The sequence below is a fragment of the Rhipicephalus sanguineus genome, chromosome 8 (assembly GCF_013339695.2).
Source record: "Rhipicephalus sanguineus isolate Rsan-2018 chromosome 8, BIME_Rsan_1.4, whole genome shotgun sequence".
NCBI lineage: Eukaryota > Metazoa > Arthropoda > Arachnida > Ixodida > Ixodidae > Rhipicephalus > Rhipicephalus sanguineus.
In genome coordinates this window covers 165,906,970-165,931,204 of record NC_051183.1, presented here as the reverse complement: position 1 = coordinate 165,931,204, position 24,235 = coordinate 165,906,970, and the positions used below count along the sequence as shown (strand labels likewise).

Genomic DNA, 24,235 nt, shown 5'->3' with positions numbered 1-24,235 from the left:
GAGATTGGTTACAGAGATAGCAGCACTCCTTGCCAGTAAGATTAATTCAGAATGCGTCAACGCATGCTCCATCTTTACACATTATTGTGAAAGCTTCAAACACTTCACGTGCAGTCTCGTCTTTGTATGGTCGCAAAACCCTGGTATCCTGAAAACGTGGTAGGCAGCCACACTTTGCGTAGTGGATGGCCACATTGCTGCCACTTCTTACTTTCAGGTTCCTGGCACGCTCACTCAGACGGTCGTTCAGGCAAAGGCTCATCTGCCCGATATAGGTACTGCCACACGATGTCGGGATCTCATACACTACTTCACACCTGTTTGGGACATAGTTTGCCGAGTGCTTTTTCACACAACGCTTGCTGGCTACATTCTACCCATTCACCATTCACCTTCTTGCAAAGGCAGCTCAGTTTGTGGGAGGCCGAGAAAACAACATGAACCCCAGCCCGCCCAGCAGCCTTTTAATGCAGTGGGAGACACTATGCACATAAGGAATAACCACAACCTTAGGATTTTGAAGTTGGCCGGATGCGTTCTTTCATGGACCGTACTTCTCACAAAAGAGCTGCCATCAATAAAGACAGCAGCCTTTCTGGGTAGCCGCTCTGCTTCAGTCTTTGGTGGTTTCTCTGCCTGGCTCCTTGGGCCCCTCCCACATTAGCGCCCAACATGACCCTCTCAGGACCAATGGATCCTGAGTAGGCACGACTGCTTGGGAGACTCAAAAGGCTCGACGCTATGGCCAACGCTTTCCTTGAGGCCAGCGGAGTTCAGATTGGCGGGCCACAGCCGACGGGGCAGCTACGCACGCTGGAGCCTGGTGATGACCACAGGGCAGAGAATGAGAACTGCAACAGCGCTGCCGAGGGGAATTTCATGCTTGCCAAGACTGAGACTGCCTAGGGGGACGTCGACAATGCCACTGACGTGAAGAATGTGAGTGACGAGGCAGCACCAGGGCCAACGAGGAGTGCGGAGACGACAAGGGCACGAACGTGGAAGTGGTCGAGGAGATAGTTGAGGATGAGGTTGGAGACTTCTAGGACGGTGAAGAAGGGGCCCATGAGTCTTGGCGCTGCAAAGAGCAGTTTGGGGACTCGCTGAATGGCGATGAAGAGGCCAGAAAGTCCGGGGATGGTGAACAGGAGGTCATTGAGGATCATGGAGACAAGGAGAACGCAGGAGGTGAAGATGGCTCTGAACAGTGGGAAGGAGCAGCTGACAGCAACACCGAGGACAGAGAAGATGGGACTGCACAGGATGAAGGCGTCAGAAACGAGAAAGCTGCAGATACAGAACGTGACCCGAGGGAAGACATCAAGAAGGGTGGAGGTGAAGAGGAGGAGGAAGTAAAGAACGGGGCGGGCGACGAGAAGAAGGATGCAGGCGTCCTGCAGAGAATGGTCCGGCCGATGAAGAAGACGATAACGGCAGCAATTTCGTTAAGCATGATTTCGTCATGCAGCTAGATGAGAATGGCAAGTGGCATATCACGGATGTGTTGGTGAGCAGCGAGCGGAGCAAGAAGGAGCGAGGATGAGGAAAAGGCAGACTCCATGAGACGACATGCTATGGGAGAACTACGTATGCTGCACAGAGTGCATAGTTCACGTGCACCGCAACGCTTGTGTGGTGTGTGAGACAAGCTGACGTTGACGGCTCGTTCTCTGCATGTGCTGCGCTGTTTGGAAGTTAGGTGAAGTGTTGGGATGGGATGACAATGCCAAACACATGTTGCAGGCCGGCAGGCCATTCCACCTACTACCGAACAACCACAATGCTTCGCTGTTTGATTTACCGAGTAACAAGGAGCAGTTAGAGAAATGGAAGCGGCCATACCGCGGCAAGATAGCAGTGATTCAAACTTTGAATCCAAGTACACACGTGTGTGTGCGCAAAACACTTTGATGTTTTGTGCATCGTTGCTGCTTACGGTTCCAATATCAACAGCAACGTTGTGGCCTGGAACGCAAGAAGCAGATGCTGCAGCCTGTTCATTCTTTGTTTCTTGTCATGCCTTCAGAAAATTATTCGTCACCTGATGCCTTTTTTTGTCTATATGCTTCTTATTTTACAAAACAAATCAAACGGTCTTCTTGTTTGTGGTTTTTGTTCCAACACATTATATTTATTTATTTTTTTATTGAGCTGTATATTTTTCTTTTTTTTTACTTTTTGACATGATAACTATGTAAACAGAAAATATTTAAAACTCTTACTGTGTGTTAAGTACCAAACTAAACCACGAGCAGTGTGAAAAAGTGCTTGGCTTACTGACACTTCTATAAAACGACTGCTTGCTGAGGCAATTGCGTAATCACAGTACAGCTTCAACTGTGCAGGTACTGAAACTTCACATTCTTCTTAATCCTGTGCAAATAACCACAGCGAGGGCGTTTAGTCATGAAGTTCGGCTTACATTTATTCTACGTAAATCCTGTTTAATTCTGGGCAAACATTAAAGAAGTGCAATCCATTGCAACGTTCGGATGAAAGGCACTCGTCCGGCCATGGCAGCTGCAATTCATACCGGGCAAAATGCAAAGCAACAGCTAAAAAAAAAGAAAAAGAAAAAAAAAAGCGTTCGTGTACTCAATCTATATGTGCGTGAAAGGGCCCCGGATGATCAAAAATTAATCCGGAGTCCCACATTACTACATGCATCATAACCGTATGGTGGTTCTGGCACGTAAAACGTAGTTTTTCTTTTGTTAACTTTGCATGAGAGCACTGTGAGTTGCATGTTTTGAGTTGCTATTTTCTTCGTAGAGCATGTAGCGCGAAAATTACGAGGGTTTATGTTACTTCCTTGTGTCCCCGTAATTTTCGCGCTACATGCTCTACGATGAATTCTTACAAACTCGCCCAGATTTCGGTTCTCGTAAGCTATTTTCTTCCTTCGGGTGCTCATTTCGAAACAGAGGATGCACTTGTGCACTTATTTATGCATGTTGAATGTCAGCGAAATTTTTGTTTGTGGCTTTTTTACTGTAATTTGTAGCTTTGTCTCTGATAATCTTGAATTCTAAATGTTCCAACATATTGATACGTATAAGTAATTCTAGTCTTGTTAATTGTGACTAGTTTTAGAGTCACTTCAATTCAAAACGCCCGCCTAAAATCATAAGAAACTAGCGCCCTACCTTGGGGGAGCGCCTGAGATCACGTCCGCTCAAGCTTTGGTGACGTTGAAAGCGCAGTTTTCAAATCAGGAACCCACGCGCGGTAAAGAATGGAACAATGTGGATTCTTTGGTATGAGTTAAGCCTGTTAACACGTTCACTGTGTCGTAGGTCACCGGTAGGTCACGGCCTGTGCTCCACCTATGCGGCTGTGAAGTTACGTGCGTTTCTGTGCTTGCGGATGCGATAGCTTTATGACACTTGAACGCAGAGGTGTGATTTTTGTTGCATGAGGATACACACGCCCCGAAGAATACTTCTGTGATGTTAAAGGTTGTGACCCACTGGTGATCCATAATGCACTCAACAAAAATCTTTTTCTGCTGTGTGCTGCGTGACCCACCGGTGACCCACGCACTTCAGATCTCAATCTTGCGCTGCCATCTGAAGTTCGAAATTGCAACTAATATATATCGCATATTGCATTGGACGTGAGGTGGCGCGATTGTTTCCAAGGAGCCGAGTGGCGGCACGTTCCTCCATTGTGTTGCTTTCTATTGCGAAAACTGACCTCTTGTTTTCTCGGGGTAAGCACTTTGTATTTAAACATAGATTCACGCGAAGAAGGTGGAAATCAGCTTTGCATCTTTCAAACAAATGCATCAAACATGCGCTACAAAGGTGGCAGTGTCATCCCGCTGGAGCAAAAGAAACAGGCATAGCCGTGTGTCCCACCGGCGGGTCACGGCGCACCTGGGGGATATACCCGATGGCCCACTGGAGGGTCACTCTGCACCTAAAACCAGATCGAGAAAAAGCATGCCGCAGTGAATGCGTTGAACATTCACTAGACTGAGACGAGCCTATCCCTTCAAGATAAAGCAAAGCATTCCTGGCATAGGCAACCATAACCACCTCGAGAGCAGCCCGACAACAGAGCGAGAGGGTTGAGGAATAATAGCCCTCGCCGGGTGCCAGTCGTGGTATTGCGTGCACCCCGCAAATCTTCTGTGGCGTCGACAATACTCACTTTAATGTGGAATGTCACACAGGGCCCTGATCTACATCATACCAGTGGCAATGTCACGAGGTGCTGCCAGCACAGATGAGCACTCACGCTTACTTTGAAACCAAAATCAAATATCTTAAAGGCAACGTTCACCATCAATAATCGGTCAGAAGTGCCCTCGTATGCAGGAAAATCAAACAACACAAACATCCTGAGGTTTAAATATTGGTGTCAGGGGGGGGCCTTTAAAAGTAGCTATCTGAGAGTAACTGAGACTGTGACTGTGAGAGTAACGTGACCCATAAAGTGGACGGGAGGATGACCGCCGCCGTAGCTCAGTGGTAGAGCATCGGACGCGTTTTTCGAAGGTCGCAGGTTCGGTCCCTGTTGGCGGCAGGTTATCTTTTCGTCCACTTTACTTTCTTCACATTTATATTCTAAATACTACAGATAACACCCCCTATACTTTCCTTGGCGTTATTGTCTGTTAGTTCTCATTAATATTGTGACTGTTCCAGAAATTTAGAAAGCTAGAATGCCAAGGCTGCCCGACACACAACCACAGCGGTGGCAAGCTTTGAATGCCCCCTCATGCAAAGTTGAGACCAGAATGATATTGAACCGAACGAATGATATTGAACCAACGAAGCCAGGGTTAGCGTTGCCAACCAAGTCTTGAAAAATACCCTACATCACAGTCAAAATTACCCTACTCTACCCCTCTACCCTACACCATTTATCTTGCCCTACATTTTATCTTACACCTAAAGCAGCGCCATGTAATAATAATCTGGTACAGACTATACATCACTGCACGACGTGCAGACGTGCGATGGCGCTGAAGTCAGTAGTGACTGTTATTTGAGATAACTGGAACCGACCGCCATCGCGAAATTGAAAAGCCCCATCCATGCAACAAACGAATAGGATATTGCGGAGAGGAAAAAACAACATTGCTAGCTCAGAAATATCTGACATCTGGTCTTTCAACTCTTATGTCCAGCAACACAGCCTTTCATTTTCAACACATTCCCCCTCGAAATGACGCCGTCATTTGCCTTTAGCTATAGCTCGACCGGGTGCAGTAGTTGAACAGGTCGTCGAATCACTGTTCCTCCGGGCATTCGTACATGGCACGACCTAATCTTGCCGTTGCGGCCAAGAAATGTGGATTCAACGGCTCCCATCTTTCATATCTGCCTTGGTAGCATTGATTCACTGAGCAGTACCAAGTCGCCAGCTTTCAGCTTCCTTGGCGTTTTTCCTTTTAGCTGATAGCTCCGTTGTTCTTTCAGGTATTCATTTGTCCATCTTTTCCAGAACTGGTTCAGCAGTTTACTTCGATAGGACAAAATCTCTTTAAGGTAGGAAGAGGAAAGGGTTGCAATCTCGGCGTTGTAGATTAGGCAGCGATGTCAGCCGTCTTCCCGTCAAAAATAAGGCTTGACAAAGCGGTTCTGGCTCTTTTGGTTTGGTATAGACATGGATTAGGGGACGTGAATTTAGCATGGCCTCCACTTCCCTTAGCACTGTGCTGAGCTCTTCAAATCCGAGGCTGCTCGTTCCCAGCGTTTTCCTCAGAGCCTGTGTAGAGAGTCCAACCAAGCGCTCATAAAATCCGCCCTACTACGGCGCGCGCTCCACAATGAACTTCCATTGTATGCGAGAGTTGGCGACGAAGTTCTTAACCTCTTTGTTTCTGATAACTGTCCAGAGTGTGGCCAGATCCCTACTTGTTTTCTTGAACGTGAGCGCGTTGTCACTATAAATAGTTCTCATTCTAAAAAGACAGGGCGTGCAAACACGGACACAAGAAAGAAGTCAGGACACCACAAACGCCACCACAAACGTTTGTGGTGCCCTGACTTCTTTCTTGTGTCCGTGTTTGCACGCCCTGTCTTTTTAGAATGAATACTTACCAACTAGCTCAGCTCTCTGTTATTCTAAATAGTGCTCGGTAGTCCTCGTCGAGATGTGAATTGGCGGAAAGCAAACAAAAATGAAGCAGCCGACATGTCACTCACCAACTCAAGGTGTATTGCCCGGGTGACACCACATGTGAAGAGAGCGATGTACGACTTGGTCGTTGTTGCCTCCTTGACGAGAAGAGGGCCAGCAAAGTCGACACAGGTCACTTCGAAAGGAGAGGCCTGGGTGATGCAATCGCTTGGAAGAGGAGGGGTCGCCTGGCTCGCTGGCCTTGAATGGAAACGCTGGCACGTTACGCACGCCTTTAAGGCCCTCTTTACCAGCTGCCTCGCCTTGATCACCCAAAATGAAAACGAAATTCTGAGAGGCTGCAGAAAAGACCATTTCCTGCAGCCTCTCGGAATTTCGTTTTCAACACGGCCTTTGGAAGCCTTGGGCCACTGCGAAATCAACTGTTGAGCAAAACACATTCGGAGAAACACCCGTCCATCGCCCTTGCCTGCCAAGTTTCTTTCTGGTGCGGACCATTGTGGGTTGCTGTAGGTCCATTGTGGGTTTAAGGCGCGTGAACATACTTTTCAAGAAATTTTAAAAAAATATGGGACTCGCGCAATGGTAGACCGCAAGCGAAAGGTACGTGGGCCGCGTGTTTGAGACCCCTGCCTTAGACAACTGCCAAAGGGCATTCTGTGTAGCGTTGTTTTTTTTTTTTTTGTGTTGCTGCTTGTACTTATTTAGAAAGTGCACTGTTTAATGTTCTGGAAATTTCTCTTTCTTTTTTGGAAAATTAACACTAACCAGTGTCTCAAGTGAGCACTTTTTCAAATGGCAAGATAGCCGGAGATGCTGAACAGGTGCACAAAGGCGAAAATGTTTGCTTTTTACTCAAATATGACATTGTTGCTCGGGCTATGCATGAAATTCTAGTTGGTATGTTCGTGCAACGTTTGCAGTTATGTAGCGCAGTATGCATTGCTGTAATGTGCTTTGCTTCAAGGGAACTAGCAGTTTCATATTCCTGGTCACATGTTGCTCCTATGCTTCACGGTCATGTGGTTCATTAGGTGGCTGGAAGCTGTCCTTTACTTACAAGTCAAGCACGTGCAAATGACATTCTTTAGCAAGTACTGTCGACGCAACCTTTTTTTTTTCCCACTTGTCATTAAAGATTTTATTTGATCTCCAAGTTTTAATTGTTACATCACTGTGTGCAACCACTGATGCTTAAAATACGTATGGCATTTGAGCATAGAACGAAATGGCATGCCACAAAATTCAAAGATAGCTTGACACTAAGATATTAGTTACATCACATTAATTACGTCACCAAAAATCGTGCTGTCGTTTGTGTTGTAACACAATCACTCTATGGCTAGGGCTCCCGGACCTTTTGTATTAGCAATAACATTTTCGTGGCTAAACTTTTAAAATTTTTTCACGGACCAACTGATTAAGACCTTTGTAATCGCTAGCTTTGCATAAATGCCTTTGTGTGGTTGCCCTTTCTTTTGAACTGTTGCATTGATAGTATAAATCTATGGTGTGCAGTATGTTAACAGCTCAACGTGTGTGCCCACATGGGTGGGAAAAAAAGGAGCTTTTTGCAAGACAGAAGGGAAGAGACCAGCCTCAAAAGCTTGTGTGTGCTACAAACGTCCAACGACGTCAGCTTTCCTGCAAGCTCATATTTTTTGTGTTTCAGTACCATTATCCTGACCAGGCCAAGAAGGACATCACCAATGTGCTCCAGCACTATCGGAACCTCTCGCCAACTACCTCACAGTTTGGTGAGCCTTACATTTAAAAAGACAAGCCCATGAAATTTCATTTTACCTAAATTGACAACAACTGAAGCATATCTAGTAATCTTATTGGCATCCTTTATGTCAAGCAGCGGGCCATCATTGTTTCTAAGCTTATGGGTTGCTACACTTCAATCGTTTACGCAAAGCGTTCTCAATGCATACACTTGCAATTTGTACGAGAAACAAGACTTTTTCTTGGGGCCAAACGCACTTGGCCCCCACCAGGCCCCGTGGCAAATTTTGGCCATGTACCAGAAATTGCCATCTCGGAGGTATTTGACCACAAACAGTTTGCAAGTGGCCACCATTGGAATGCTTTGAAAGGAGGTGTGTTATTCTTTATTCTTTGATTACCCTACTTAGCCAGCAGAAGGGTTACATTGTGGAGAAAAACAGATTTACGCTACAGGGGGACTGATACAGACAAAAGGCTAAGGCAACACCATGATGACTAACAACTGAAGTTTATTGGATGAACCGCAGAGATATAACGTGCACCAGTGTGGCCAAACCTACACCTTAGGTTGTTGATTCAGGGGGGTAAATTGTGCAGCCAGGATGGTCAATAGATGACAAAGCCAATCATTTTAAAAAAAGAGCAAAAATTTTGGGGGCCCCCCCTCACTGGCGCCGCCCCTGCTATGACTGCAGCACGTAAACAGCTTCTTTTACAGCATCCATACTCTATTACTGGTCAAAAACTATTCTTTGTTAATACTTATAAATATTTGGGTGTTGCATTTAGTGCAGATTTTAAGTGGAATGAGCATGTTGCCTACATTGAAAAGAAAGCTGTGCAGGATTAGGATTTCTAAGACTGTGTAAATCCAGCCCAAAATTGAAATTGATTGTGTACACAACTTCATCCGGCCAATTCTCAAGTACTAATCCATGGTGTGGGATTCCCATAGCCAAGTAAATATTAAAGAACTTGAAATTATTCAAAGAAAAGCAATCTAATTTGTTCAAAATTGCTACAGTTACTTTACATCACCCAATGAAAAAAAGGCTGACTTGGATACATTGCAGACAAGACGACAGCATGATTGATTGAAGTACTATATGCTTTTACTTTACCGCAGCAAGCAGTGCATAAACAAGAATGCGTGCACAGAATCAGTTCATCGCCGATCAACTCGTTCCAAGCATAAAAAAAACTGAAGCCGTATTCTTGCAAAACAAAAGCTTTTAAAAGTTCATTTTTTCCGCGCACCATCACTGATTGGAATGGCTCTACCTGCGCATCTGGTAAACTGCGCAGTTGTTCAATCGTTCATGGCAAAAGTGTGATAACCGTAGCCCACTTGACTTTCCTCTTATGCTTCTCCCCCTATTATTTCACCTCGCACTAGGCTTCAATTTATGTTTCACTGTCGCGTACTTTTTCATATACTTAAAATATTTTCATGGCATCCATTGCACTTCTGCGTGTTGTCAAGGCATTGTATTTTGAAATGTTACTAATGGTGCCCCGATTATGAGATGTTAACTCAATTAATAGATGGTTAGTAGGTGATGTTTGTCGTAATTGTCTTTTTAATGTTGTTTTCATTTTTCTTTTTCTTTCTGTATGTGTGCGCAAAAACTTATGAATTGTAGAAGTGCTAGCATTTCAGTTTGACGCACTAGTTCTCGATGGTGAATCAAATTCTGCGTAATATTTTTTGTTGTATTTGCATACCTGTTTTTTTTTTATGCATGACCCATTCCTGCCTCATATGAGAGGCTGGCAGTACTTCTGAAATAAAAAAAAAAAAAAGAATCTTCCCTCTTCCCATCTTGCTGTTTTGTTTTTAGCTGCCTTAAGTAACTTGCCAGAAGTCAAAGACTGAATCCGGATAGCCTTCATGAGGTAGCTTTGTCACCTGATGGCCAACACTCATGGGCAGACAATGCATAAGGGAAGATACTGCGTTTTACGCATCTCGAATGACATTAAGTAAGGTCAAGGAGCGACTTGAATCTTGGCTGGTAGCCGCGACAAACAGTCCTTCGTGAAAGACGGCCTCAGAGACTGTAAATCATTCTCAGTGGGACTTCAAAGGTGAATCTTAGACCTTGACCTTGTTCTTTGAACAACTTTATTACATTGACAGCTGTTCTTTGGAGGTTCTGACAGTTGACTAATATACCAAATAGTCGTTTATGTGTCTGAAAATCTTCGAGGCAAGGTCAGCTAGGTTTCGTACGATTTATTGGTAAAAAAAAAGCTTATATATTCGTCGAACGTGTTTGGGGCAGCGCTAAGGAACACACGGACAAAGACACATAGTAGATGCCACGGGCGCTGACTTACAAGTGCACTTTATTGCCTTTTCCAGTGCATTTATATGTGCCATAATCGCTCGTTGTGACAGCCACGTTTTCCCAGAAATAACAAGCAGCGATAAACAACAATCTTAACAATTCGTTTAGCTATAGCATAGGAATTTCACATGGAGCATGCGTGCAAGAAAAAAAAAAAAAAGAGTAAAATAACAACTGGCGGACGCTTCGCGTGTAAAAGCATAAAACGATGAAAGATTACAGGACAACAAAAGAGAAGTGCAAGTGAGAACAGCACTTAAATAAAACCTTTGAGATAATCAATCTCAGCGTCGGACAAAACGATTGAAGGCCTGCTAACGCAGTCGTCACCTGCCTTACGTATGAAAAAAGCTTCCATGATTTCGCGCTCAATTTTATCTTTCGCTTTCTTAAGGAACTGTGTACGTTGAAAATCAGGGGTACAACCACAGCGTTTGCAATGCTCACCCAGAAATCCTCCAGTTTTATTGCGCACGTTCAAATTATGCTCTCTAGCTCTCTCGTTAAAACATCGGCCAGTCTGACCGATGTAGTGGCGACCACAACTCAGGGGAATGCTGTAGACGACATTAAAAACGCACACTGTAAACTTGTTCTGGTGTTGCGTGACACAAACACGTCGCTTCTTATTGTTAGTCAAGGCACGCAACTTTGAGAGTTTGCAAGGAGCGGAAAAAACAACCTGGACGTTGTGCTTCCTTGCTATTCGTTTAATATTGTGCGACACTTGGTGTATATATGGGATGACCTTGACCGGCATGTCCACTTTTTAAGGCTTGTCGTTTGCTTTCGAACGTTTAATATTTTGCAGGAGGGACTCACAAACGGCAGTGATAAGTTGGGGGGGGGGGTAACCCGCACGCTTTAGTCTCAGAACTTGGGCACAGAAACTTTCGGAAAGAGCATGACTGCAAGTCTTATTGAGGGCCGAGTTCAAGCAGTTCTTTGCGATACCGTGCTTGACAAGCTTCGAGTGAGCGCTACTGTGCGATAGTAAGGCTTTTTTCGTTCTTGGGTTGTATAACCAATAGATATGATTAACAGAAAAACGCAACCTAACATCCAAAAACTGAAGCTCGTTGTTTACAGGCCTTTCGAATGTAAACTTAAGACCTTGCCCTTCATTCTGGAATACACTGACGACATTACTAATCACTGCGTCAAGGTCAGAAACATCTTTCAAAAGGACCAAAAAATCGTCAACATACCTATAGATGCTTACACTGCGCGGGTCTTGCAATTCCGCTTTGATGCGGCTTCCAACAATGGACAGAAAAATATCGCACAAGACTGGAGCGACCGCCGAACCTATACAGATTTCTTGTTTCTGTATGTAGAATTCATTGTTGAACTCGACCATGGTAGAACCCAAATAAAGTTTTAACAATGTTACAAATTGTTCACAATTAACACCAGTGGCACTTGAAAACGCGAGCTCACCATGATCCTCGATCCTGTCGCGAATAGCGACGAGCAATCCCTTATGCGGCACAGAGTAGTAAAGATCTTTCTATGTCGATAGAAAACCCGTTGAAGTTGCCACAGTTCAAACCTTGTAGATGTTGGACGACATTAGATGACTTCCTAATGACGAACGGGTAATCTTTCACCAGTACTCGTAGATTGTATAAGAAATTTATTCTAGCAAAACTTTGGTTTGGGCAAGCTGGTTATTATTTCTGGGAAAATGTGGCTTGTTATTGGCTTGTTATTTCTGGGAAAACGTGGCTGTCACAACGAGCGATTATGGCACATATAAATGCACTGGAAAAGGCAATAAAGTGCATTTGTAAGTCAGCGCCCGTGGCGTCTACTATGTGTCTTTGTCCGTGTGTTCCTTAGCGCTGCCCCAAACACGTTCGACGATGAACCAGCTGGCCCAAACCAAAGTTTTGCTTATATGTTCCTCAAGAGAGGCATGACACATGAACCTATTCAAACACCTGCTCTTTGAGCAACTCTTTTTCCTTGCCACCCGACCAGAGTTGACATTATAATCCAAACATTGTCTACTTGGCCCCTTTCATCCAAAATCTTGTCTCTTGCATCCAAAGTGTTGCCTACTTGATTCAAAAGGACAGACTGAAGGGATAGTTGGTTCCTTTGACGTGCAGCCGTCATTACGTAAGACAGATGGGGCAATGCGTGCACATTAGGTGCCTCATCCTTTTCTGAATGGCTTTGTAAATTTGCACCTTTCCTGTCACGACTGTGGTTGCTGTCCGGCTACTGTGCTCCTCAGGCATCATAAAAAATCATCACGCCAGTTAATGGAGGCATAAGGAAGGAGGGATCCCCATGTGTGAGTCAGCCCTCAATTTTATTACCTGAAAAGGAAGTCGCCTTATTACATTTCGGGTAACCATTAGGCCTTGTGATTTGGTTTACATTTTCCAATTTAACATTCTTGTTTGGTGTCTTGTTCACCATCTTAGCTGCACAATTTACCTACTTGAATTGTTGACAACCTGTTGTGTACACCTAGGGTTGGGTTTGGTCACATTGGTGCACAGGTGTCCTTCATCCAGTAAACTTCAGCTGACAGTCGGCACCATGTCGCATCCCTTCCTTTGCCTTTCGTCTGTGTCAGCCGCGCTGTAGCACCTTTGCTCGCCCAGTGCTCCACCTTACTAAAAGCAGCACGCTTGCCAATTTGACATTCACCAACAGAGAATGAATTAGCATACGTATTAGATCTGGTGCAGCATCTTAAAACAATGAATAATGAGGCTTGTGTAAGTACGTCTCCCTTTGAATGCCAGTTTTTCGATGAAATATTTGATGGAAGATTTCCAGTTGTAATTTTCTTGATCGATAGAAGCACATTTCCCATCATAATTCATTTTCCATATTGGTGCAGCCGTCATTTCTCAAGGAACTAAATGTGAGCTAACGATCCTACTGTCTCCATGCGATGTCACCATGCTACAATCCTGTGCTACATTTCTATTCTTAGTGCGCCATTAGCTTGGTGGAGGCATTGCAATTTCAATGCGAAAAAAAAAAACGCACCTGACTTTGCTTCACTTGACCCTGATAGTATATATGCTCAGCTTAGCAATTAATTATTAGTTTTGTATACATCCTACCATTTTGAAATGTAAGCGTCATCTCTAACGACACAAGGGGAATTTTGTTTTGTAGACACAACCTAACAAAACTTATTGTCTTTAACTGGAGTGTAGTAATTACGACGTAAAAAAATTAAAGTGGACGAAAAGACAACTTGCTGCCTGCAGATGACGCGTCCACTGCTCTACCAATTGAGCTATGGCGTCCACTTCTTTGTCGAGTATTTCTGCGCATGTAAACGCGGGAGTGTTAGCCATGACGGCGAGGGTTCCACACTCACCGTTGCAAAGGAGAAGCTGGCGAGGTCGCTAGGTACGCTGTTCGGACTCTGTCCATCACCACGACTTCTTCACGTCCAGTGAGTTCGATGGTAACACCTTTTTTTCTGTCCAGTCGAGCACCTTTGAAGGGCCGTCGTAGGGAGCCGTAAGGGGTGGTCGGGAGCCGGCTGTCTTTGCTGACAAAAACACAGTCATTGATACACGCCTCCTAGGGTAAGGACGCAAGCGCGAAAAGAAGGTGCTGCCTGGATCGGGCGTGGAAACAATAATAGCTGGTGCAAAAAATTAGCCAAGCACACGCGGCGTTGTGCCATAGCTCCACAGCTGTGCAGCTGAGGTCTTCCTTGAAAGAGGAGCACACGGATAGCAGGACAAGAGTTGGCAAGAAGGTAACGAGCCATTTGCCCACGAGTGGGATACGGTAGTGTGGGCACGCTCTAGTTGAACTCCTTGTTGGCCTAGTGTGTTATGCACACTTGAAAGCAAAAGGTTGCGTGAAAAAAGAAGTGTTTACAAGGAAGGGTGTTGGGACAAGTGCAAACTCACCCTGTGGGCGAAAGCACCGAATAAAAAGTAGCGCATGCGCAAAAAGCAAGAATGAGATGTGTAGTGACACGTGCACAGCCGAAAACACCTTCTCTCCCCTACACAGGCTGTAGTCTTCAGTAACGCAGCTAGTGTTACTTCTGCAATCTATGTGCTCTTGGTGCTATTTTTTCCCTCTTTATTCAGTGCCCACGAACACACAGTGTGAGTTTGCGCTTGTCCTCATACCCTTTCTTGTGGTGAACCTTTTTTCATGCAACCTATTTATTTCAAGTATGAATATGCCGGATGCCAAGCAGGCACGTGAGTTGACAAAAGAGATCACATTCAAACTGTCGGCTGCGATAGGTCGTAACAATGCCGGGGCGTCCGAAGTGCAAGAGTCGGAAACCGACAAATGCCAAAGCCACAGTGTTGTGTCGGGAAATGCTTCGGGCCAGTGAGTCCACACGAGTGAGTTTGTAGTGAGTGCCTTTAGATGGAGGCAGTAGGCCAACGATGTTGATGAGAATATGATAGAAACCAAGTGTAAGGTGGGCGAAAAGAGTGAATTGGCGATTTTGTTTTATTTGTCTTCTGGGAGCATTGGAGGTACAGTGGACTCTACTTAAACGGAATCTGATGGGACCAGGAAAGTGCGTTCCATTTAACAGTTCTTGTCAACTTCCAAAGGAATGGAAAATAGGGAACGTGGTTCCAATCTATAAATCTGGCTCCAGAAATTCACCTCTTAATTACCGACCCATATCACTTACAAGTAATTGTTGCAAATTATTAGAACATGTAATCTTCATGAATCTCGCTAACTTTCTAGAGTCTAACTCATACTTTGCTAATGCGCAACATGGTTTTAGAAAATCTTACTCCTGCGAAACTCAGCTGGCTTCTTTCACTCATCATCTGCATCAAATCCTGGATCGCTCATCCTGCGCTGACAGTATTTTTTTAGGTTTTAGCAAAGCATTTGACAAGGTTTGCCATAAATTACTGCTCTTTAAACTAAGCTTGCTAAATATCGACACTAACCTTCTTAGATGGATAGAACATTTTCTCTCTAATCGTTTCCAATTCGTAACTGCTAATGACCATCATTTGCCATTCACTGAAGTACAATCAGGCGTTCCTCAAAGTTCGGTGTTGGGACCTTTATTATTTCTTATATATATTAATGATCTAACTACTTCAGTAACCTCTAACATACTTCTGTTTGCAGATGACTGTGTTATGTAACGCGAAATAACTGATGCTGATGATACTAAAACACTTCAAGCTGACCTAAATAATATAGCTAACTGGTGCAATAACTGGTTAATGGAACTTAATATCAGTAAATGTAAAAGAATGCACGTATCCAGAACTAACTCGAATCCTAACACCCATCATATAAAGAACATTCCCTTAGATTCCATCATCTCCTATAATTATCTTGGTGTACACATCACAAATAACTTAAGTTGGACAACTCATGTAGAGTACGTCATTAACAATGCTAATCGCATGCTCGGCTACTTACGACACAACTTTTCCAAAGCACCCTCTTCCTTAAAACTAATGCTTTATAAGTCTCTCATACGCTCCAAATTTGAGTATGCATCTGCCATATGGGATCCCAGTCATGCTAACCTTATCACCTCTCTTGAACTAGTACAAAATAACTCTGCTAGATTCATCCTCTCTAACTACAACCGCACTGCCAGTATAACCTCAATGAAAAATAACTTATCACTTATTCCATTGACTCACCGACGCAAAGTCGCCCGTCTTTCGCTATTTCATAAAATTTTCCACCATCCAACACTTAATAATGACCTCCTACTCCGGCCTGTGTACATTTCAAACCGCGTTGATCATCGTAATAAGGTAGGAATCGCGTCATGCCACACTAAGCCTTTCTTTCAGTCGTTTATTCCCCATACATCTCAGGATTGGAACCATCTTCCCTCAAGCGTCGCAACCATCACTGACTGCAAACTTTTTCATGAAACATTAGATAATATTGTATAACCAGGAAAATCTGTTACCTGTACTCACTGCTCCTGTTTGCTTATTTTTATTTTTTTTTTCTTTGAAATAACTACTATTCTTTGTATAACCTGGAGAAATGTTCTGTTACCTGTATTCATTGCACTGTTTTATTTTGTATTTTTCATGTATTGTATCCACTCCCCTCTTCAATACCATTTGGCCCTGAGGGTATTATAAATAAATAAATAAATATATAACAGGAGTTCCATTTACTGAGAGATGAACAGGGGTGCGGCATTCAAGTACAAAACCAATCATATCGGGGGAGTTGTTCCATTTAAGTAGCAGTTCCGTTTAAGAGATTTCCGTTTACCAAGAGTACTGAATTTACGAGCCCAGCGTGGTACGGCAGAGTTCACAGTCCGGGATGACTTGCTGCACCGTGTTGAATACTTGATCGCGGAGTGGCACAAGTGTTCGACCCCTCGACACGTCGCAAGTGGAAGGGAAGCATCGGACAGCTCTAGTGGTAGACGAGCGGAGTAATCTCTCTTCAATTTATTCGAGGAACGAAGCACCTGTGCCAGGCTGCGCCATAAATAAAAGGCAGCCAATGAAGATGACGGTTGCCACTAGACATACGAGTAAGCATCGTCCTCTGTGCCAGTAACTTCTGGCACAGAGGACAATGTTCAAGGCATGCGTTCCGTTTTAATTACGAATACTGTTGTTTTGTTTGCAGTAGAAACAGCATTCACTGTGTGCACGTGTGAGCCGATTACCCGATTTCATATGGACAATTTGCTGGAGTGCATTGTCAGGAAAATGGTGTTGCATTATTGTGTTAGTGTAAGAGGTCAAGAAAGGCCAACTGCTACGTTGTAAATATTGCCTAGGCATAGGGGCTGTAGTGCTGCTTATTTGCGGTAGAAGTTTCTACGATGTTAGAATTGTGGTTTTTTACTCGAGATTCACTGCATCTAACACCGCTTGCAGTGTTCAACGACGGCATGAAAAAGGAGCTCTTCTGCCTGGACGGCACCATCCCAGTGAACTACAAAGGTCAGACACCTTGCCTTATTAGACGTAGGAATTGCATGAAGAGCCACTGAAAAGTAAGCTGTACTAGTAATAACTAAGCTTAATATAATGCCGGTACCTTCCCCGTCCAAACAGAGGCCTCCTGCCTTATGGGTTGGCCCACTCAAAAATTGTCATGCGTGGCATTACCACCAATTGCCTGCGCTCAGCCATCTCGCATCCTGCGAACACAAGCTGGCGACGCAATGTGCTGTACATTTGCTGTGGCTCAAAAATGCAGGCTTCCTGTCTGCAATTGGGGCTTCATAAAAGAAGTCAGTCCCGCTGTAGGTAGCAAACTGCACTTTTCACTACCAGGCAAACATCTGGTCGTTGTAGTACCACATTTGCATGACTTTTCGCACCGCCTTCAGAAGGTGGCCAACAAGTGCGGTGCCCTGTGCTGTTATCAGCACTGGAAGGGTTAGTGCCACGCTGTCAGTGAGCAATGAGAGAGAAGTGACACTCGCATGCCATCCCACGTAAAGCAGGTGTGGTTCATAGAATACCCCTTTTGTATGGCAGGTGCTACATTGGCCAAGCAGGGAGATGTGTGAATGACAGGTCAAGACAGCATCACGTGCAGGCTTTTATTGGATCAGGTCGTTGCAGACGGGGCAGCTGTTCCCCTTTGTTTGACAGCACACGTGTCCTTAGGAACTGTAAGACACAAAAGCTTAGGTTATTTCATGAAACGTTCTGCATATCTACTAAATCTGATTGATGTGTGAGTACTAGGTTGATTGTTTTTGGCATGAAAGAAAAATAATTCCTCGACAAACACTTCCATGTTATGTGTGTCTAATAATTTGGTAAAATTTTTGTTAAGGCACTCGTTTGTACACGTGCACTCTGATCACCTTGCCTTGTGCTTTTCCATGTGTCAGGACAAGTGCTGTCACTGTCCTATCCTTTCTTTGCTACATATTGTTATGTGCCACTCGTCTAGGGGACGAGAAAGACGAGGACGGGTTGGTTCCTGTTTCTTCATTTTGTTGTTGTGACCAGACTTGTTACAGAAAACAAGTAACCAATTACATTTACTTCCTTCAAAGTGTGATTAGAATGGTCATTTACAGCGCCAGGAAAGTAACTGAGCAATTAAAGAAGTGTAGTCTATTACATTTGCGTTTCTTTCCTTCAAAAATGTATTGCCCTATCACAGCAACACAAGTTTGCTCAAACTACAACGAACCACTGTGGCTAGCATGGCAGAGAGGAGGCTGGATGCTTGCATCAAGGGTGTGAGCCTTACTGTGGCATCAGTGATGCACATTGTCAACTTTCAACCAAAGTTGTTTTTCAAAGTTGTTGTCACTGGTTCTTCCTCGTGAAGAGGCCAGCTCTCTCAGTGCATGCGCTGGAGGGAAGGGCAGTGTTATAACGTAGGAACACCTTGCACACCAGCTCGCAGTTGCGCAGCTTTGCTGTTGCTGGCGCTCAAGTAAGGCGCTGCAGATAAGGCCAAGGAAAAGGTGAAAAAAAAAAAAAAGGCTCTGTAGGCACACTATGTCTGACAGGACGGGGTGTCCCTACAGAGCGGTTGCATATTTGTTGGGACGAGAACTGCCATGGAAGACTGCTTGCGACTTCATTTTGAAAAAAAAAAGTAATTCAGTGCCAGTAATCAATTACACGAAAATGCAACTAAATTACCCAGAACATTAGTTTCGAAAAAGTAATCGATTATATTACAAAATTACTAGAAAATGTAATGGTTTACAAGTAATCGATTAGTACTTGTAACGCGTTACGTAGAACTGGTTCTTAGCCCGATCACTGCGCTTGCATAAATATCGTAAGTACACCTGTCTTCTGATATCTCCCCATAACAATATTTAAGTTCTTTGTTTTCATGCTGGAAAATGTTATTCGAAGTAACTAGCACAGCTTTTTGCTTTGAGCACTGGAAGGGACATGGGACGAGAACTTTCACTGAGCTGCAGTGGCACGAATACAGAACAATACTATGAAATCAATTACTGCAGCTGCACTACGGTTTCAGCAGGAAATTCCAAGCAAGAAAGCTTCATTTTGTTTTCTACTAATCAATCTATTGTACCACAGGATTAATGAAAATATAATTTTGTCATAACACTTTATCGATCTTAAATGACTGAGTGCTTCTGTTTTTCAGAATGCAAAAGTTAAGAAACAATTATGTAATATTACCAACTAGCCCGCAAGTGCCTCCTAAGCATGCTTCTCTCCTTAAACTGCATTGCCAATGCCTAAGTGCATTGTAACGAGGCAGTTACTTTAGTAAAGCATTCATAATTATGCTTGAAAGTTTTATACAAATATTCATTTCACACCTTTCTTTCAATGAAGCAACATTTTCCATTTTACCAGCCATTTGCAGTTGAAAGTAAAGTTGTGCCCATCGTTTCGTGCTGGTAAGCCCACTGTCGGCTGGCATTCATGGAATAACAGAGAGCGGAGCTAGTTGGTAGGTTATTCGTGTTAGAAAGATGGGGCGTGCAAACACAGACACAAGAGAGAGAGGTTGGGACCTTGTGTTTGCACGCCCTGCCTCTGTAACGCAGCATTGGGAAAGTCTGCTTGTGGAGTTGCTTTGCTTCCACACAAAGAAGGACGGAGAAAGTGTAAGTGAGGCTAGTTGATCAAGTTTGCTTCAACTTTATGGCAAAATTTTAATTTTATTGAGTTTCATTGCATCCGGAATGTGAGAGTGGCATTACAGTTTTCAAAAGCATTTTTTGTCGTACTTAGGCAGCTGTGGTTGAAGCATTGCAGGGCCCAACGTTTTTGGCCTGATCCGTCATTTGAAGGCTGGGCCTGTGCCTGTATGACCCATAGCTGAATATACGGGCCTAGTGGAGGCCTGAGGGAGAAAATCTATGTACATGCCCTATAAATTTCACTGGTTAGGTGGTGTAGCGAAAGGCATTATAATAAATTTACAGCAGTGATTGCACTCCTGCGCCAACTACGCCCAAAGTGCGCCAAATTGGATTTACTGCACCATCGTGATATCGACGGAAATTGCGCCAAACTGCGCCAGACTCTCGGGTTTGCAGACGTCTATCACCAGCAGTCGCACCGCCGGTTCGTCAAAACGTGCGCAGCTTGACCTTGGGGCCGCCAAAGTCACAACCACGGACCAAGAATTATTCCGCCGAATAAACAGCGCTCGCGCGTGCGTCCTGAGTAAGCCACGATGCCATGCACAAGGCCGACGCAGCTTCTGCTGTGCTCCAAGTCGGCTCCATGGCAGAACGCGCTCTCCGCAGTGGCTCCTGATGTATAGGCCAATCGGTAGCGAGATAGTGAGGTGGCAATTCATCGTCGGACGCCGTCTGTTCCAGAAACGCTGCCAATTGCTCGTTTCAAGCGTCACACGGCACCTAATTGAAGCAATGTTCACTAATAGCTACACGCGTGCTGCTAAAATGTCTGTCAGTTCTGTTTCTGGACATTGCGGAATGAAATCTGGGAATGCTAGCAATTGATATACGGAAAAATATTGAGTTTTCCCTGCTTCGCGTTCATGGAAGAGCACGTGAATGATGGTAACGTGCTGATACTTTTCCTCAAATGTACTTTATCCATGGAATTTCGTCCAAAAGAGCCTTTTTGTAATTTCTTCCACCAGCACATCCGGGTTAGTAATCGCTATTGCGGTAAATACTCCCTAAAAGGCCCTGCCCTTTTGAGCTCTTGAGTGCTAGTGTCCCAATTTGAATTTTTCGCTGGCTTTTTTAAAAAAATGTCATCTCATTAATAAAAGCATGTGTCCTAGTCGGAGCAGCTGCAATTCGGTTTTAATATGCACAGCTGTCAGTAGCAGGCTCGTCGCTGACGGCCCTGGCATCGGAAGGCCCACCGTGAAGCGGCTACGCCACGTTACACGTCTGCCCCTCGCTTTCCGGGGTCAGTAGCTGATGGTTAAAAAAAATCACAGTTTTGCTTAACGGCGAAGCAATGGATGCAATACTACCAACAAAGTGTATTGTTATGCGCAGTAAGGCTAGCAGCTAACTCTTCTGTGTCCTCTTCTCGTCCCGTGTTTAGCGCTGTTTTTATTCTTTGCTTACCATGCAGCTCCAACCAGCCCAATGAAGCACATTGTTAAAGTTCTTTTGGATCCAATCTCGTGTAACTCAACAAAACGCTGGTTTAAGGGAATATGCCACTCCAGGGACCGAAGTGGTTTTCGAGCTGTCAGTTCTCTAAGCGCGAAGTAAGCATTGAGAGCATGGCAAGTTCATGAGCCATCTCCCAATGCCTCGAGCGACGCATCCTGCCCCCTCCCCTCCCCTGGCATCCCTTCGTTCTCGACGGGCGAGGCATCTCCTCCGTTAATTAATCATTAACTTTGTTTTTCGCACATTGATATTTAGTCCTGCTTTAGTACTTTTTTAGTTGAGTTCTTTGATCATTTCTCTCATTTGTTGCCATCATTGTGTTGTTTTTAATTTGTTGCCATCAAAATGTCGTCTGCAGATTGTGAAGATATTCTCCGTTGATGTTTATTCCCGCTTGTTTCCAGTCTAGTCTTTTGAACACTTCTTCTAAGCATGCAGTGAACAGTACTGTGCCTCTCTGTCTGACCTGGTTCTTTATTTGATTTCTATTGGTTTCCTTGTGGAGAAGCACAGTAGCTGCGGAGTCTTTGTAGATGCTGGCTAAGGTAATTTGGCATGTTTCGAGTACTCCTTGGCGACACAACGCTTCTAAGACTTCTGGTATCTCTACTGAATCGAGTGCCTTTTCGTGGTCTATAGAAGCTGTATAAAAAGGTTTGGTGTACTCTGCACATTTCTCAATTACCTGGTTAATCACACGGCTGTGATCCGTCGTAGAGTATCCCTTCCTGAAACCCGCTTGCGCCCTAGGTTTGTTCAAGTCGAGTGTTTCTCTTATCCAGTTTGAAATTACCTGCGGGAATATTTTGTATAGTACTCAAAGTAAGCTGCAAGGCCTACAATTCTTCAAGTCTTTTATGTCTCCTTTCTTGTGCAATAATGTAACACTGGCATTGTTCCAGCTCATTGACACCTTCGATGTTTTGAAGCATTGGGTATAAAGTGCTCCAAGTTTCTTCGCTATAAAATCCCCTCCATCTTTGACCAAGTGGACTGTTAAGCCGCCTTCTCCAACCACTTTATCTTGGGGCATATCTCATATGGCTTTTCTAACCTCTTCGGTGTTTTCTGTAGGGGACTTCTGTGGCGTGTTGGACATTGTATTCAGCAGGGGATGAATATCTTTATCTGCAAGCTCAGCCTAAGAGTTTTCAGCCGCTTTCACTATGTCATTGAAGTTGCTGGTAACATTTCCCTGCCTATCTTTTAGTGTGCATTTGGGACCTGCCTAAATCGAATTTCCTTTTAGCTGTTTTGATGCTGCAGGCCTTTTTTACTGCTGTCTTTACCACTTTTACGTTGTAGGCCTTCATGTCACTGACTTTCTTCTAGTTGATCAGCTTTTTTTAGCTCAGCGAACTCTATTTGAGATCTTGAGTTAGTCACTTGTGTGTGTGGTCGTTTCTTTATTAAATCTTTTGTGATGTGGGAGAAACTGCTCAATTTTTGCGTCGGCGCTCTACCTCCAACTTTAATCGCCGTTTCAGAAATCGGTACTGTTTCGCTCAGTCCCACACCGAGCACTGCAAGGGCAGTGATGCTACCGCTGCGCCAATTGCGCCAGACTGCGCCAAAGTGCCCTGGCTGCTACAACCTGCTACATTTCCTCCAAGTTTGGCGATTCTGCGCCAAGCCTGCGCCAAAGGGGTGTACTCCGACTTTCAGAAACGAAACTAACTACAGTCAACTGCCGATTTTTCGGACTCCCTAGGGACCGCGAAATCGTCCGAAAAATCAAATTCATGCTTTTTTATTTAGCTGAAGCGGTCAAATCGCCCCAGCCACGTCCGAAATAGCTTTAATGCCTCCCAGTACAATCATCAGGCATTTTGGTGCGCGCCCAGGCTCTCGCAAATACATTCGGTACCTGCCGCGAACCCCGCTTATTTACGTACGTGCCAACCGCCACTTTTGCATCTTGTGATGAGCGCCGTCGATAACAGCAAAGCGCGGAATAGATTACGGCTATCTCGCATGAAGCGTTTGTAAACGATGACGCGGAACACAGAAACTATGGCGGAAGAGCGGACGACTCGTCCGGCTTTCTCCGATGCGTGTGCGCATGTAAACGATGCGCACACACATCGCCGAATCGCCGCCGATACGCAGCATTTGCTGCCCTGTCAAGCCGATCGTTTCTAGTTGTGTGCAGCACATCGCCAACTAAGCCGACGCCGTCACTTTATTGTTGCTGTATCGTACGCACGCATTTATCATGAAAGGGTTCGTGATGCGCACTTAGTTCTTGACCGCACACGGGCGCGGCAATGGCGAGCTAGTTTCGTCCGCGAAGGCAACGCGTCTATGCGGCGCACTTAGCGGTCTCGTACAAAGACGCAGCAGGAATGGCGGCGCGGCGCATTTGGGTTCTCGCCTATTAAATGCGTGCAGTACGCATGCAACTGCGCTAGGCCACGTGCACTACCGAGCAGTTAACTGAAGATACTTATCGTAAGGGTTGTCAGCGATTAAGCCGTACTGGCGCGTGTGCCAGCTGCCGCCATCGCGCCTCAGTGCATTTCCGCTGCTTATCCGTAACATCGCCGCACGGCCGGCATGGCGCCGCGATAGCGGCCCCTTTGAATTTCTGGTCTGCTTCACCCCATAACGCTTCGGCATTGCGGCAAAGCTGACTTTCGGACTCTGCTACTGTCTCAAACAGATCGACTCGCGAAAGCGCTGGTTCGAACCTACGAGATAATAGACGCGGCAGAGATGGGGGCTTCAAATAATGCCTTTCGGACCTGCAATTTGGGCAGAAAGTCCGAAAAATCGGACGCGGAATAGCTTCAGCGTCCGAAATTTCGGACGTTCTAATACATTGAAGTCTATGGGGCTGGTGACGGTGCCGCGAAAGCGTCCGAATTTTCGAGCATGTCCGAAAAATCGGGCGTCCGAAAAATCGGCAGTTGACTGTACATGAGGTTCCCCCATTGAGAGCGACATCGCGCTGTACAAGTGTACAGGATGCAATACGAGCCAAGTCAAACCATACTCGGCTTTGTCG

General features: G+C 44.9%; 1 protein-coding gene across 3 annotated transcripts in view; it reads left to right on the top strand.

The window, feature by feature from the left end:
* Window positions 1-24,235, top strand: part of LOC119402460 (tumor susceptibility gene 101 protein) — a 255,350-nt gene that overhangs the window by 7,877 nt on the left and 223,238 nt on the right. For all 3 annotated transcript variants that reach the window (XM_049418650.1, XM_037669616.2, XM_037669615.2), the window contains exons 2-3: window positions 7,766-7,850; window positions 17,036-17,101. In XM_049418650.1, coding sequence (XP_049274607.1) covers window positions 7,766-7,850; window positions 17,036-17,101 — 151 coding nt within the window. The remainder of the gene's footprint in view (window positions 1-7,765; window positions 7,851-17,035; window positions 17,102-24,235) is intronic.